This window comes from Pangasianodon hypophthalmus, chromosome 10 (assembly GCF_027358585.1).
Source record: "Pangasianodon hypophthalmus isolate fPanHyp1 chromosome 10, fPanHyp1.pri, whole genome shotgun sequence".
Taxonomy (NCBI): domain Eukaryota; kingdom Metazoa; phylum Chordata; class Actinopteri; order Siluriformes; family Pangasiidae; genus Pangasianodon; species Pangasianodon hypophthalmus.
The window spans coordinates 8,336,925-8,353,651 of NC_069719.1; the positions used below are offsets into that span (position 1 = coordinate 8,336,925).

A 16,727-nucleotide genomic window follows, 5' to 3' on the forward strand; every position below is an offset into this window, starting at 1 on the left:
AGTCTACTGTTTAGATGAAAAAAAAGAAGGCTGCTGGGTTTTGCTGCAAAAATAAGAAGCAAGTGCAACAAAGTCTCCAAAGAACTGTGGCTGGTTCTACAAGATGCACAGTAAAAACGTACCAGCAAATTGTACCCGAGAGTACTAACTGTTTTTTTTTTTTAAAGCAAAGAGTCGGCACACCAAATATTGACTTTGTTTCATTTTATTACAGTGTATTGCCCTTTATAGCATTGTTTTTAATGTAGAAACATTTAATTTCATTATTTTGAAGGCATCTGCATTTCTTTGCATGTGCCAAGACTTTTGCACAGTACTGTATGTCATTTAGGTTTTAGTCAGTCAGTAGTATCGTTTAGGTTTTAGTCAGTAATGTATATCATTTAGGTTTCAGTCAGTGATTTATGTCATTAGGTTTCAGTCAGAGATGTATATCCTTTAGGTTTCAGTCAGTCAGGGATGTATATCCTTTAGGTTTCAGTCAGTGATTTATGTCATTAGGGTTCAGTCAGAGATGTATATCCTTTAGGTTTCAGTCAGGGATGTATGTCATTAGGTTTCAGTCAGGGATGTATATCCTTTAGGTTTCAGTCAGTCAGTGATTTATGTCATTAGGGTTCAGTCAGAGATGTATATCCTTTAGGTTTCAGTCAGGGATGTATGTCATTAGGTTTCAGTCAGTGATGTATATCCTTTAGGTTTCAGTCAGTCAGGGATGTATGTCATTTAGGTTTTAGTAAGGGATGTATGTCATTAGGTTTCAGTCAGGGATGTATGTCATTTAGGTTTTAGTAAGGGATGTATGTCATTTAGGTTTCAGTCAGTCAGAGATGTATGTCATTTAGGTTTTAGTCAGGGATGGCGTTACCGACTCAATTTACTGACTCGACTCTTAACGAACCTGTTCAAATGAATCGAAATATGCAACTACTGATCATGTGATTCACCAACTATCCCATCACCTTTTAAACCTTGACCGCTAAAGCAAACCACATTCGCACTTCCATATTTTATATCCGTTAAATATCCTTCCATATTTTATCCGTTAAAAGTAATAATAGTAATCTTAGCCTAAGACCACATTTAAAATTCCTAGCAGAGTAACATTACAAATAAAACAAACCAATCTGAATCGGCTCGCTTGAAGCGAGTTGTTCACACGGAACCGATTCGTGCGCGAGTCATCTATATCTACGCTCTGATAGGGGAAAATGGCGTTTTGAGAAGAGCTAAAGATTTTAAAAACGTCCTCATCTACAAACCGGTGTTATACAGGGTTTCCCAATGTCCGTGGCCAATGCGAAACAGGCCATTTTCAACCCGGTAGGTATCATCAAGCCGGGGCGGTACCGACGACTCGTTTTTAGCATTTGTAGCTCCAGATAAAGCTCAGCTTTTGGACCAAATGTCCTGATTAGCTTCTGATATTCGGTTCAGGTGAAAGCAGATGAAACACTCAGATGTACCTCGAAAAAAGAGGCTAAAAACAAGTAGCCTCTTTGCTGTATTCCTTGTGTGTAAATGACGTAGAGATGTTATTTGTAAACGCCGTCGTTAATGTAATCTGATGGATTTATTTCAGGTAATTCCTTTCACAGGACTCATCCCAGGTGGGCTTCAGGCCGGGGAGATGGTTGTAGTTCAGGGCTGTGTCCTCAATCATGCTGACAGGTAACACCTTCACTAACCACTAAGCCTGCTTCACCTATCATCTGTTAGTCTTTACTGGCATTTTATTACCTGCAACATCAACATGATGCCTCGAACCTGGTCATTAAAGTAAAAATCCACCCTGACCTACTTCCACAAAAACCATCAGAGAATTTTTAATGGTTTCCACTACAAATACCATTACAAACCATCAGCTAACCATCAGGGGTGGATTTAGTGATTTGGGGGCCCTTTATTTAGCATTAATAATTTAAAAATAAATTATATATGTGTGTGTATATAATATAATATATATTATGTGTGTGTATATATATATATATATATATATATATATATATATATATATATATATATAATTTTCATTTTTAGGGGCTCTTGGCTTCTGGGGGCCCGAGGTGGTTGCCTACCTTTGCCTAGTGCTAAGTCCGCCCCTGCTAACCATTAAAACCATAACCATTCCCCAGGCCCTAATGGTATCCACTAAACATAACATGCCACCAATAATAGAAGGCAACAAATTACCAATAGAGACCCAGTTACAGTTTCCATTAAAACCAATACAGTTCCCATTATAACCATTACAAATTCTGTGAGGGTTTCTATTGCCTTTTTTTTAAGCAGGGATCAAGGTTCAAGGTTCTTTATTTGTCGCATACTGTCCATATTACATACATGTGATGTAATATGACGATAGTGCCTCGTCCCACAGTGCAACAATGAACAGAACAGCAATGAACTAGATATACACATGCATCATAAAAACAATATAATAAAATCTAGTAGACTATGTGATAACGTTTAGCAGCCTTTAGAGGAATGTAATGTAGTATATGAATATGCATAAATAGAATATGTTTAAAAAAACATATACAGAGCTGTAGTGTGCAAAAAATTTTTTCCATAGTGCAGCTGTTCTGTATAGAAATATACAGAGCTGTACAGTGTAAGAGTTTTTTTTTTTTTCTCATAGGGATGAATCTTTATCATTAATATCTGTTCTCTAATGGCATCCAAGACTCATGAGTTGACTTTTTTTTGTTTTTTTTTTTAAACTTCTTTCATCAATATGATGGTCTGTTTTCACTTTAGTTATCAGTTTCTACATTACTACATTACCCACAATGCTGTTTGACAACCAGCTGATAGTGATGCAGTGGGATTGAACCTTCACTTCAGCTCTACCTAAAGAGAGCGATGCTGCAGCGCTTTAATTCTTTAGTCTGTCCAGCTTTCTCACCTCGTCATCTGTACACTCTGCTCCATAATTTTCAGGCTAATACCACTAGCAACACCATCGTAGATCTCTAAATCACAGAGCCGCGTCTCTGCCATAACTCAGTGCAGATGTGTTGTATAGTTGCAATGCATTCTGGAACGTTGATGTTCCCACTACTTCTGTGCTGGATTTCTCATTAATATGACAGTGAATGTCACTGGAAGTAGTGAGTGAGACAAAAACAAAAGAAGCTCTTGCTCTTTTCGGTTTTAGGAGCTAAAAGTGAAACCTGGTTATGATTGCTTTTCTTCTGTTAAACACCATTTTAACTGCACTAGCAATGTCCTCTGGTGACGTCAAGTTTCCAGTGGAGATCTAACCAGCAAATTGTCACCAGAATCACTAAACACATCACAAACCTTTCAGTATAAACATATTTAATGTGTTTCAGGGTGGAGTTTTCCTTTAAATGTTTTGGGTGCTCTAGATAAGTGATTCAATGACCCATGACATCCACAAGCGTAAATACAGGGTGTCCCAGAGGTCACCATACATAGGGGAAATTAACACTTTTTTAGCAAAACGGAAATTTATTTACAAAACATCATCTACATGACTGCCATTTCATTGTAAACACAGATGGACTCATCTCTCCCACTCGTGATGAACTCGTGTTAACACATCTGGTGTTATGCATGTAACTGCATGATCATCGCATGCTTGCGAAAGCTTCCCGTTCCTGCCATGAGAATGATCGTCCTTCTTCTGTCAAAGGCATTCTTAAAGGCTATCTGAGGAAAAAAATGTAATATGAACCAAGTATGAAAAAATTTGGAAGACAGTGGAGACTTTTGGGACACGCTGTATTTTAGTCAGAACAATCTGTCACCATGTCACGTCAAGATTTCACAGGTCTTTTATTTATATTTTATTTTAAGGCATAGCACAGTCATGATGTGAAGCAATTTAATTGCAAGTAATTGCATTTTGTTTATACTGTGCAGTTCTCATGTAAAGATGAACACGCACAGCTGCTATAGTAAATGTGATTATTAAGCAGCGTAGTTATATAAAGTACACCTCCACTTCCAGGTTCCAGTTTGACCTGACCTGTGGCAGCAGCACGAAGCCCCGAGCTGACATCGCTTTCCACTTCAACCCCCGCTTCAGGAGCTCTCCGTGCATCGTTTGCAACTCCTTACAGCAAGGTAGCTGGGGCAGAGAGGAGATTCTCGATCAGATGCCCTTTAAGCAAGGAGCGTCCTTTGAGACAATCATTCTAGTACAGGAAGATGTGTACAAGGTGAGTGACCTGATATTCACCTTGAGAGTCTGGGGCAGAGGTGGCCTCCCACCAGGGGGCATTATTGGGCCAAAAACTGATGTGACTTTATTTTGTTGCTTCTGATGCCTGTTCCAAACTAAGCTTAAATTAAGATCAGACCTTTTAAATGCCATCTGTCTTCTATTTCACAAATCATCACTGAAATAGCCAGGCTAGTTCGACTTTTTAATGTGTTTTATTTAAATCTTTTTTTTATTGCAGCTGTGAACTACTGGATAAAATTCTAAGCTAAAAATATCTGATTTGGTATCTGTCTGAGAGTGATTTAATATCTGTTCAGTTTTCCTAATTTCCTCATTTTCCAGCCAGCAGAGGCAAGATGTCCTACAACGTTACATACCCAATGCAATGATAAACAAGGAATTAGCCCTAATCTCATTTCAAAGCAGATGGAAGCTACCTGGCATGGGGTGGTTTGATTAATAAAAGAAGACCACATTACAATCACTGTTGTCTAGCCAACACATTCAGGTTACACTAGATCTCTCTCTGTGAATGAAGACTGGTCTTTAGCTTTACTAGACGTGGACAGGCCTCCTGAAAACATTGTGAGTGCTTCCAGCAAGAGGCTGAATGTTAACGTAGATATGATCTTCCACCAGGTAGGTTTAATAAATGTGTGGCGTCCTGGAAAAACCCTGCACATAATCAAATTTTAACATTTTATTCCACATATTAAAGGTGTAGCACAATGCTATTATCTGTTTGTGTCTGTATCTGTTTTCATATTCGGTTTTAAACTGGAAGTGGTCCTGGGTGCAGGGTTGCCAGGTTCTACGTGTGATGTCCGCATATTGCATGCAGATACTGCAAATCAGAAACATGCACCACTGTTCCACGAAAAGACTGAAAAAAGAAGAACCACGTATCTACCTTTTCTGGGCATGTTTCAGGTATTTTGTGCGATTTTTGTGCTGCATCAGGGACGGCGTAACACACTCGGAGGAAAGTGCTATGCGCCCACTTCTACATGCCATAATTGGCTACTGTCGCTGTGATTAATAGGTGAGAGAGTATGCCACATCCTCCTCCCTGAGAGCAAGGCCAGTTTTGCTCTCTTGGACTCCCGGTGACGGATAGCTCTGGCATCGTCAGGATTTGACCTCGCGATCTCTGGACGTGCAATTTTTGAGTTGAAGTTAGAGTTGGAGTTTTACCAAGACCTGGCAGCCCTCCCTACAAGCTTCCGAGAGAAAAAATGCTTCATCTACAGTTGGGATCTGTATTCGTTTAGGACATACAGTATTATCTATTCAATCCAAATTAATGTATTCATATTCGGTTATACCCTTACTGCAGATAGAGCTGAAAAAGTTTTCCTGAAGAATGTAAACTGAAATATAAAGTGTGAAATATGTTTCACTTTTGCATGTGTCTCAGTCAGAAGGAATGTTATAGCATTTTAGATAGTTTGATTGTCTAGTATGGTAAAATATGTTTCTTCTCAAAGTAGACACATGAAAGTAAATAAAAAAAAAAAAAAAAAAAACTTTTTGCAATTTTTGGCAGTTTTCTGGAATGCCACACGTAATATGTCTGAGTTTGGAGATAAATAGAGGGCACTTACTATAACTAAGGGTTCTCTGAACTCTCCTAATTCAGGCACAGGCTATCAGGATACAAAGACGGTTTAGCAGCTCGTAAAAACCTTAAACGTATTTGTGTTTTTGTACCTGAAGGTTGCTGCTGATCGCTGTTTCTCTCCTGCAGGTGGCAGTAAACGGAGCTCATGTCCTGGAGTATCAGCACAGAATCCCTCTGCACAGGGTCGACACGTTCTCCGTATCAGGAAAAGTTCAAATACAAGCCATTGGCTATGTCCCAAGCTCAGTAAGAAGCTCTGTCTCATCTCAACAGCCAATTATCTACTGATTTGTTTATTTATTTATTTAAATCAGGAGGGTTATTAATAATGATGATAATCTCAGCTTCATTTCCACAGGCAATATTTTCAGAATCAGGTGATTTGGTGAGTTCATGAGTTCATCTAACCGAAATAATATTATGAAAACAGAATGCCAAGTACACCAGTTACAAGTTACATATTTTCTTTCTCCCTCTAGAGTATACCCTACAGGGGCAGTATACTTAAAGGGCTCAGTCCTGGACAGCACATTACAATTAAGGGCCACGTCAGCTTATTTCCTCACAGGTACTTCAGCACTGCTCCTTTATTTTATAATTGTATGTAACAGTCACACTATAACAGCATTTTTCTTGTGTGTTGTAGTTTCTCTGTAAACCTGAGGTGCAGCGAGTCAAAAAACATCGCCCTACACCTGAACGCACGGATCAAATCAGGCACGCTGATCCGCAACTCTTTCTTAAGCGAGTCTTGGGGACCGGAGGAGATAGAGCTGACATACTTCCCGTTCACAGCTGGGAAATACTTTGAGGTATGAGTGTGTATTACAGCACAGGAAAGGGGCTCAGAGCACTTCTGACTTTCACATAACAGACTTTACTGAGTGAAAACATTACTGTAAGTAGAATTGCTCCAGCTCTGATGCAATACAATATAGAGACTTTCCCTACAGTTGGAACAGCATGTCATAGTTTCTGAAAATCTGAGTTATACCTTTAATGTTATTTCTATATGTGGCCTTGTCCTATAAAATCTTTATAGTAGTCTGGGAAAATCCTTCATATGGTGAAATTGTGACATTTTTCTACTGTGCAATTCTGAAAACAGACTTTCCTGGACAGAAATATGTTTCTCTTTTGCATGAAATTAAAATGTAACGTTATTGCATTTTAATTTCTAGTTACCCCCAAAATTAATCAAAAAAACTTGGAAAACTGAATTTAAAGATTGCATTACACCTGTGACATGAGCATTGTGGGTATTTTAACAGCTGATACCTGATTCACTAACTGAATTAATTAGGTTTATGTCCATTTTGCTGTGGCATGTAATTTTCAACCAATTTGTTCAATATGACATTTACTGAAATCACACTTAGTTAGTATGTTTTTACAGGCAGACTGTTTTTACCACCACAATTGCTAAACGTACCCAACATGATCCCAGAAGGAAGAGAAAATATTTTTTTGCCAGAATTCAGCCACAGTGACATCCAACAGGGTTTTCCCAGACCGTCTTCCACATCGTACAAGATAACCAAAAAAAAAAAAAGTAACGGATTTTTATTTAAAGCAATTTCTAGCTAAGTCTCCCCTATCACATAACAACTATGAGTTTAGGATAGTAAATGCTTCTTTCGAGACATGTGTAGCCACTTCATATTTCTAAACTGTAATATCTTAGGGCAGATGAACACACTTGGAGGAGAGCACTAACGCCTCTATTCTGATTGACAGGAAATATAGAGGTAGACAATCAAATTGATGATGACAAGGAGAACGCTTAGACTGTTGCATCACTGATTTTTAAAAACCCAAGTCAGCGAAAACATTATTAAAACATGTTATTACTCCTTAAGATCATGACATCATGACCACTCCTCTGAAAGGAATACCTCAACAAGTTTTTAACCTAATCTCTATCTTCCACATCTGTAGTGTATGTGAGATTCACTACAGTGAAGAAGTGATACTTTACCCTTAGTCTGGATTAGTTTGCTGAATTTTGTCCTCCTCATCAAACTTACCTTCAAGGTCAAAAGCACTTTCATTCCAGACTCGTTGGAATGATTCAACACTCACAAAGAATCACAAAGACAAGTAATTGGAGATAACATTTAATAAAAGTAAAAAACAGATTAAGAATGGCTTAGGTTAAAAAAAAAAGTACTTTAATATAACGAGCCATGGTTATTAGGTTTACATGTGAGGCTCCTTTATGGAGATAGAACCTGTAGTTCCCACATTATCAATCCTTCTCATGATGACTTACATAACATCAATTATTCACAAATGTGTTTGGTGATTCATGATGCAAAAAAAACAAAACAAAACAAAACACAAAAAAACCAAAACCTTCGTATGATACTTGAGTGTTAGAATAAAACAAGATGGGAATAATACATTGCTCAATAACAGCTGAGAAGTGACAACCCGAGAACTATCTATGCGCAGTAATAATAGTAAGAATAAAAATAATTACACTTGGATACTGTAGATTTGTACCCAAGAGCTGCTGCTGTAATCATGAAGACTGCCCTGTGCTCATCCCAGGACTCTTATTAACAGTCTGATCATACTGAACATCCTTTCAACACACTCGGTACTGTTTGTGTTTTCTCCTCTACAACTATACTATATACTGTAATTGCTTACAATCCCACTGTCTGGTGTCACCCAGAAGAGGATGAGTTCCTTCTGAGTCTCGCAAGGTTTCTTCCTCTTGACATCTCAGGGAGTTTTTCCTCACCACTCTTACCTCTAGCTTGCTCATTATGGATCTAAATATAAATCTGCATCCTGAAGTGATTTCCATGGTGATTTGCATAAAGCCCAATTGGAATGTAGCAAAACAAATGTTATTAAAATACAAATTATCTCACAGTATTTTATTGCTGTGTATTAAATTGAAACTGAAATTGTGTCCGATTTGCAATGATTTCTGGGATTCCACCAAGGGCATATTAAAACAGGATTAATTCAGTTACTAGATATTGAATGCTCACCAGTTGTTCCTGTCATTTTGTGGCAGAAACAACAACAACATAATTAGAAAGCACACAGATTTCTGGTTCTCCGTGGCTCTTTAGCACATTAACACACCTGTTCTTGTCTGTGTCCTCAGATCATCATCCTGTGCCAGACTCACCAGTTTAAAATCGCTGTGAACGGAGAGCATCTGCTGGAGTACAGACACCGAGTGCAGGACCTGAGCTCCATCACCCAGCTGGAGGTCCTCGGAGACCTGGACTTACAGGACATTAAGCTCTGGTGACTCTCAGATCAGTAACAGCACATGCTCACTTCAGCACTTCTGTCTTTCTTTCTTTCTTTTTTTTTTTTTTAACAGCCAATTAACGAATACACAGCTGTGTCACTGAAAGAGAACGCCCAATGCACACCACTGCATGTGAGGAAAGGGCTGCGTTTCCAAAACATGATCTGAGACCTGGATCCATGGAACTTTTTTCCATAGTGTTGCAATTAGCTAATCGAATTAAAAAATATATACATATATATATGTACATAATCAATGGCTACTTACTTGCCTTATGTCACAATGACATAAAAACATGTATTAAAAAAGTCAGGGTACATTTTATGAGACGAGACAGTCTGAAAAAAATGCACAGAGGATTTACTATCGACTCGAAAAGCTGTTATAAAAGCTATTATCTGGATGAGTGAAGATGCTGGACATGGCATCTGTAAGGCATAGTCAATAATTTTTATTTAAAGCTTTAAAGTGACATTACAGTGGTTGAGATGAACCACTATTAAAGTTGCTATACAGTTAAATGAGCAAGAACTGATTACAAGTGATTAATCTTAAACGTGGAAGTTGAAGAGTTTTATTTTAAATTGGAGTTGAAGTTGTCTCAGTTAGTGCATAATTTTATGCAAAACACTACTGCTTTTAAAACGATCAGTGCTGCATCAATCAGCCCTGATGTTACAGTGATGAAATTATAGTTATTATAGTTATAAGCCTAACTGACTGGTCATTGCATTGAATCTAAAACTCAATAACCTCAATGACAGTAAAATAAATATATAATAAAAATGTCAGCTTGAATCTAACAGCAGTTGTGATAAAACTAGACGGAGTGCTGCTCAGAGAATATCAAATGTTATGAAAGTGTAACTGGTTTGGGGTTTCTGGATAGAAATGTTAGGAATAGAAGTTGAAATGGCTCCAATAAATAAATACGAGGGTACATATTTCCCTAATGTGCCTAATATTTAAGTATGAAGGATTATACATATGAAAAAAATGTACTGCATTCTTCAGGGGGTCGGTGGATTTTGTTTAATACTGAATGCAACAACTAGAATAATGAACAAATCAGAATGCTGTTGTGTTAAACGAACATGGTGGAGAACCTGAGAAGAGTGAACAACATGATACGAATGGACTGCACTCACAATGAGGGATAATTCTACAGTTTTTACACCCATCATGTTCAGTTTTGGTTAAAATGGAGGACTGTATAAGCAGTTTGCAAAGAGTGCAAATGTATTGTTACGGAGTAACAGTATTATTATAATTAATGTGCTTTATACTTATGTATTTAATAAAGCATGTGATAAACACTACAGTGAACTTGCAGGCTTTATTCAGAGTTGGAGGCTCAAGTCCAATATTTACACAGGGAAAGTTCCTCATATTCAGACTCGGGTTACGCACGTCCTTAATTATTTTCTTGGCTCGTGATTCAGATTATGCAAATTACCTGCAGGCAGTTCATGTCTGTGAGGTTGCCCAATATTTATTGAGTAGAAACGTCAGAGACAGACTTTTTCCATAACATCTAGACCAACACCTTTAATCTGTATCTACTGTTTATTTGCCTGTACTGAGAAACGTGAAAATGTTTATTTGACACTCATGATAATACAATGTGGTATTCCTTTATAGAGTTGGTAAGAGAATTGGATGCTAATCTAACAGCTGAACTTGACCAGATTATAAAATATAACCATATAAATATACCATATACCAAATATACCATAAAAAAAAAAAAAAAAAAAAAAATATATATATATATATATATATATATATATATATATATATATATATATATATATATTTCCCCCTTTAATATTTTTATTTTACTTTTTATACATTTATTTACTCATTTTTTATTTATTGTTCCCCCCTTTTCTGTTTTGATCTAATTACAAATACATATTTTCTTTTACTTACTATTTAATTAGTAATATTCATTTTATACCATTTATGTACCATTTCCCTAAACAACTAATAGTGGTGATAGTGAGTGGGTGTGTGGGGTGTGGGGTGTGTGTGTGGGTGTGTGTGTGGGTGTGTGTGTGTGTGTATATAGGGGGAATTGTTTGCATGGGATTGGGCAGTGTTTTGAATGAGTGTTTTTTTTTTTTTTTAGCTTGTTTCTTTCTTTGAAAAAATAAAATAAACCTTGTTCAAAAAAAGAAAGTCATTATAATTGAAGTCTAGGGGCAGTCATTGAGGAGGTTGACGTTTATGTGAAAAATTTTTTATGAAACCTTTCATGAATCCTACAATCAAAGCTAATTGTAAAATAAGCTCCAAATGTGTAATTCGTCCTTTTTCAGCGGGATGAATAGTCACCACAAAATGTTAGCCTTTAAAGTAAGTTTTACGTAACAGGAATTACTTTTTATTTTACTGAGCCAAGGTTTGAACAGTGGAAAAGAAAAAAACATGTAACAACTAAAATATTTATATATATATCTATCTCATCTAAAAGATTTTAGAGTTTAGAGTGTAATGGTTGTGAATTTGCATCATATAATCACATTTATTAATAATGAAACAACTGCCCTTAGGCTTCTATCTGAATTTTGACTAAATAGGTTAGCAAATTCATGTCTGCAGTAATCACACACACACTACAGAGTGGTAGATGTTGAAAAACAGTGTTCTTTTAAGTTTATACATGTATTCGTTCAATAGTAACAAAATTCTTTGATTTTCCTGAAAATTAAGACATTTTTGAGTGGATCCTGTTATTTCAGAACAATAACACCAGTTTGTACATTTAAAACTGATTATATAAAAGTAGCACTTATGTAATTGTTGATCTGCTCTGGATGAAAATTTGACTAAAGGGCATGTGGTGAAAAGTTCTGGAATACAGAGACAAAATTAATAATGTATTTCTTTGAGATTAATGTACAAGCTGGTTATTGCAAAGCAAGTGTAACTAAAATGCATGGAGTTTTTTGTCAGTCCTAAAACAATGGCATCCTAATGTAAGTCTGAAATTAAGTAGGTAACTGGTGCTTGTAATGAATCAGATTTTATTGGGCAGTGTATTTCTTTCATGACACAGTATCATAGGTCATGTTGGTAAGACATTCACCACAGCCAATCGTCACAACATAACACTGTGTTTATGCAGACCAGGGAAGTTTGCAGCATACAACACTGAATCTTTAAAGATGCAGGAACAGCTTTTACAGAATCCCATTAAAACTCAGGGAATGTAGTAATATCCATGTGATATACACCAATTTGTTAAGAAAGGAAAACATTTCTTTTGTGCCACAACACAATACCATATTCTTTCCAAAATAGTTAAAAAAGAAAAAGTGTACGCATATGCAACATGATGACAACACCTCACGTTATCAACCGTGCAATAATCTCAAAAGACAGGAAGGCAAAAACTGTCCGTTCCCAGTCGTCAGGCAGAGATTCTGAGTTCCAAAAAACAAAACAAAAAAACCCACAAAATCAGCCCAAAATACAAAGTGAATCCCAGCAAGTGACACATGAAGCAGCTATTCAAGTGGAACATCCTCTTCTTAAATGGTTCGATGCACTGAGTTAGTTACAGCCCTTTGTTTTAGAAGCCACCCAGCCTCGAGGGCAGCAGCTCCTGTACAGACAGTCAGAGGAGCAAAGACAGATTTGGCAGCTCACTTTGTGACTAGGGAGTGTTGCAGATTGTGAGCTGGGTTTAAATGTGTTCAAGTCCACACTGAGTGACTCTGGGCTGCTCATATCACTGAGATTGTAGAGTTACGATGAGGAGCTAGCAGGCTCTTGGCACAGATTAAAGGGCAGTGTGGGGGACACACACAATGACCACGCATCAGTCTATTTAAACAGAGCTGAGTTTGACCAGGCCTCTGACCGAGTCCTCGTGTAGAGAGTCCTGGCTGGCAGGGTTGTAGAAGGGCGCCGTGTGGCTGTGGTCCAGCGGGTTTGTGCAGGGAAGCATGCCTGGGGGTGAGGGGGCATCGTCAGGTGTGAGGAAGTGGTGCTGGGCCTCGGGGGCAGGAGGGCTCAGACTCTCAGCTTCACAGCTCAGACTTGGGGTGGAGGTGGGTGGTGTGGGCTGGCCGAGAGGAAGCAACGGACACGGAGCGCCTAGAGCTGGCCTGCCAGGCACCGATGACTCATCAGCCATGACTGGAGTCTCGCTCTGCAGCAACGGCGTAGCGGCGGCCTGCAAAACGAATTTGGTGCTCTGAATGCACTGGTCTTGGTCACACTGAATAAGAGAGAGAGAGGGTACACAAAAATAAAAGGGGTGGGAGGTGAAAGATGTAATTTGATGGGATGAATAGGGAGAAAATTGGACAGAAATTGTTATCGATCAGGGTTGAAGTGAATAAGCAGAAATAAAAGATGTTAGTGTCATTATGTCAATACAAAAACGTTACCTCACTCAAAAGAGCACATCTGTTTATTCAGCCCAAATGAATCAATGTGTGTGAGCAACACTGAGCAGAGCCTTTCTAACACTACCATCGATCATTTTCATTAAGCATAACAACATTAAGCGCAGTTTTGGTCACAGGGAACAATTGATCACTCTGGGAAAACAGCTGTGTTCCCTTCAGGTAGATCTTTCCAAAACAATTACAGATTTTTTTCACTGCAGTTACAACACACATCGAAAGGCTTTTTAAGGACAATTACGACAGACTTTTGAGGTACCATTATTAGGCATGGGACGAATGATGGATAGTATCGGGAAACGCAGATAGATTCTAACTATCCTGATGGCTATCAAGTTGGCGATTTGAATGTCTGTGGGAAAACGTGGTGTCTGCAGCTTTAAGATCAACAAAAATAAAGTGTGTAATATCTCGTAAAGCATGTTGTAACTTGTAATGCCTATTTTGTCTCCTGTATAGTCCCTAATAACCTGCTGTCTGACAAAACATTTTATTCTGACGCATCTCAGCTTCCCTTGCCCGTGATGCCAAACAGATAACGCCGTGAATGTTTTCGCTCCCAAAACATGAACAGAGATTTTAATTAATTAAAAAAAGTGTTGTTTATCAGGGCAACTCAGTAATACAATTCAAGAATTCAATAAGTATCTCTGCTACTGTTCACCACCGAACACACGTACATGTAGTTTAAATAATTTTTCTTCATTTCATAATGAGTTTAGTTAGCAAATAACTTACTCTTATTTAAAGCAGCATTCCTGACCTTGTTAAAGAGTAATTAAGCAAAATAAAGCAACGACAAAAACCTGACTAAATGCTAAAGCTAGCGATTGCAGCTACAGCCGACTCGTAACAAGTGTCTGGTATTTTTTCCGCTGTAATGATGTATCATATATACGAAATGCGTTATGTATGTGTGGCCACGCCCCCTTCTTTTCCCCGTCAAGGCCACAGACAATACTATTATCAATTGGTGATAGTTAGGGGGCACAATATGGCAGATTACACACAATCTCGCAAACCTAACCACTGTATAAAAAAGTAACTGACATGAAGCTGGTGTTTAGTATGGATTACTTCAGATACACCTAATATAATTAAATTTATGTTCAGGTGAGGAATCAGTGCCACATGTTGATCTAATCAATACAGTGGAACAATGGGAAATGTAATGCACAGGAGGTAATTGAGAGCAAAATCTATACTACGTTGCTTTCATGATGCAAATCACAATGTTTTAGGAATGAGATACTGAAATGCAGTTCATTCCTAAAACATTGTGATTTGCATCGGTACCGTATTCCACTCTGTGGTGAGGTAAAGTGACATAAAGTGACATAACTAGAAGTTACAATAAGCACCTCATTGTATACCTCATTTCATTCAGCAATTATTTTACGAATTGTAAAATGATTATTTTACGAATTGTAAAATAATCCAATCACAATAGATGGGACTGAGAAACTACTCTTGTCTTTTTCTGGCTTGTCAACTAAACTTCAAATACCTTTTTTTTGGAATAAATTCGAGGAGAAGTAAACAGCGTGCTGCGTCAAGTGAAGCGTGAGGATGTAAGAGACACCTGAATTGTTGACTATTACAGCACATGGTGCAGGTGCTCAGTCACTGGGAATTTTTTTTTTTTTTTTGTGAAACAGCTCCATTAAATCTGTCTGTCCCAGTTGGTGGCATAACCATTTTCCTGACAATCATCTTACCTTGGAGGTGACAGCTCAAGAAGACATGCAGTTCTCGTTTCTAACATTATAGGAAGTTAAGGAACCGTTTCTGGCTCTGTGACAGACCCAGTCTTCCATTTCTCAGTCTCATAGCTACACAGATTTCCTTTTAGTTTTACTATAGTTATGCTGAATAATAGAAAAGAGCACTTCCATGAGGCTAAGCTGTCTGTGAAACTAACTTTAAAGAACTGTGATTACATTTCATTATGGCATCACGGCATTATTGCATTCAGTTATATGACTGACTGTAATGTGACTAGGCTAAGACTATGGGCTCATTTTAAGAAACATGCAGTGTGGTAGCTGAGTCAAGAATATTTCAAAGTAACTTGTACATGCAGCACTTGATTCTTTAAAATCAAATCTCATTTTGTAGCACATTCCATCATCAGTACCAGTGCGCTTGAATAGATCAACCTTTTGAGATTATCACTACACTCATTTTTATAACAGTACGCCTATAAAGTGGCCTGAAAAAAGAAATCGTTTTTCAGTGATGACATTAAGTACCATAAAAATGTTGATGTACTTTAATGTGACCAATTTCTCTTAAATTACTCTTAAAACTCAGCTTCACCCCTTTAAGTATGTTATCAACTACAGGCAAGATATAGGCAAGTTTGTAACTTTCTATACCTGTTACACTTGATGAATTATACTTTGTTGTTATATGCAAGTATTATTTTGGTGTATTTATACTTAAGTGTCATTGAAAACTCAATACGTGTATTCTCACTTGATTACATTTCCAAGGAAAAAAAAATGTGCACCTGAAGATGGAAGGATGAGTCTTCCTGGTCCTACCTCACCAAAATATTTCATTGTACTAGAATAAGAAAAGACTTGTATAAAATGTGGCCTTTCCTGTGTCTCACTAGAAGACATGAATGGCATCTAATTTTGAAAAAGCATGTTGAGGTAAGTTTCACTAATTTTTTTTAACATTAACCGGTGATATTTATCGAAGTTAGCCTGATTTCTTTGCTAATGCCAGGTTAGACTAGCATCGATTCCAGTAGCTAACATGAACTGGCTAGGCAGCAAGTCAAATTCTAGCAAATGGTAAATATCGGTTATTTACAGGATATTTCACGGCTGATTAATTCACTATCAAAGCATGTAGTGTTAGTCATGCATATGATCAGAAAATCTTAGGGAGATGAATGATGGTCTCAGGCAAAATATTGTAGTTGCTTTAAAATGGTTTAAAATGGTTTAGATAAGTAATAAAAGTCATGTTTAACACGAAAATATTAACAACTTAATCTCATTGGTAAAACACGTTTACTTTTAATACTTGAGTACATTTAAAAGTAGCAACTTTATTTATAAATAAAGTATATATTTTTTTTTGGTTGGATACTTCTACTTTTAATTGAGTACGATTTCGAAACGTTATCTATACTTTCACGTTAGTATAATTTCTCAGTACTTTTTCCACCTCAGCAGTTAAACTTCACAGCATTCAACAGAAAGA

At 37.4% G+C, this 16,727-nt stretch overlaps 2 protein-coding genes across 5 annotated transcripts in view; one reads left to right on the top strand and one right to left on the bottom strand.

Moving 5' to 3' along the window:
* The first annotated feature begins 1,145 nt into the window (after nt 1–1,145).
* lgals8b (galectin 8b) lies at nt 1,146–10,409 on the top strand. 2 transcript variants are annotated; one of them, XM_026944316.3, is made up of 8 exons: nt 1,146–1,323; nt 1,583–1,671; nt 3,980–4,190; nt 5,943–6,062; nt 6,175–6,201; nt 6,296–6,384; nt 6,463–6,628; nt 8,941–10,409. In XM_026944316.3, the coding sequence occupies exons 1-8, from the start codon at nt 1,285–1,287 to the stop codon at nt 9,088–9,090; spliced, it is 891 nt and encodes a 296-aa protein (XP_026800117.1). In that variant the 5' UTR covers nt 1,146–1,284; the 3' UTR covers nt 9,091–10,409. The 2 variants fall into 2 exon arrangements, with proteins under 2 accessions (XP_026800117.1, XP_026800118.1); XM_026944317.3 differs by having other exon boundaries at nt 1,166–1,323; nt 1,599–1,671.
* Nucleotides 10,410–11,721: 1,312 nt separating this feature from the next.
* LOC113545037 (zinc finger DHHC-type palmitoyltransferase 14) overlaps nt 11,722–16,727 on the bottom strand; it is a 56,600-nt gene continuing 51,594 nt past the window's right edge. For 2 of the 3 annotated variants that reach the window (XM_053237594.1, XM_034307771.2), the window contains exon 10: nt 11,722–13,318. In XM_053237594.1, coding sequence (XP_053093569.1) covers nt 12,926–13,318 — 393 coding nt within the window. In that variant the 3' untranslated portion in view covers nt 11,722–12,925. The remainder of the gene's footprint in view (nt 13,319–16,727) is intronic. The other variant, XM_053237593.1, reaches the window with a different exon arrangement.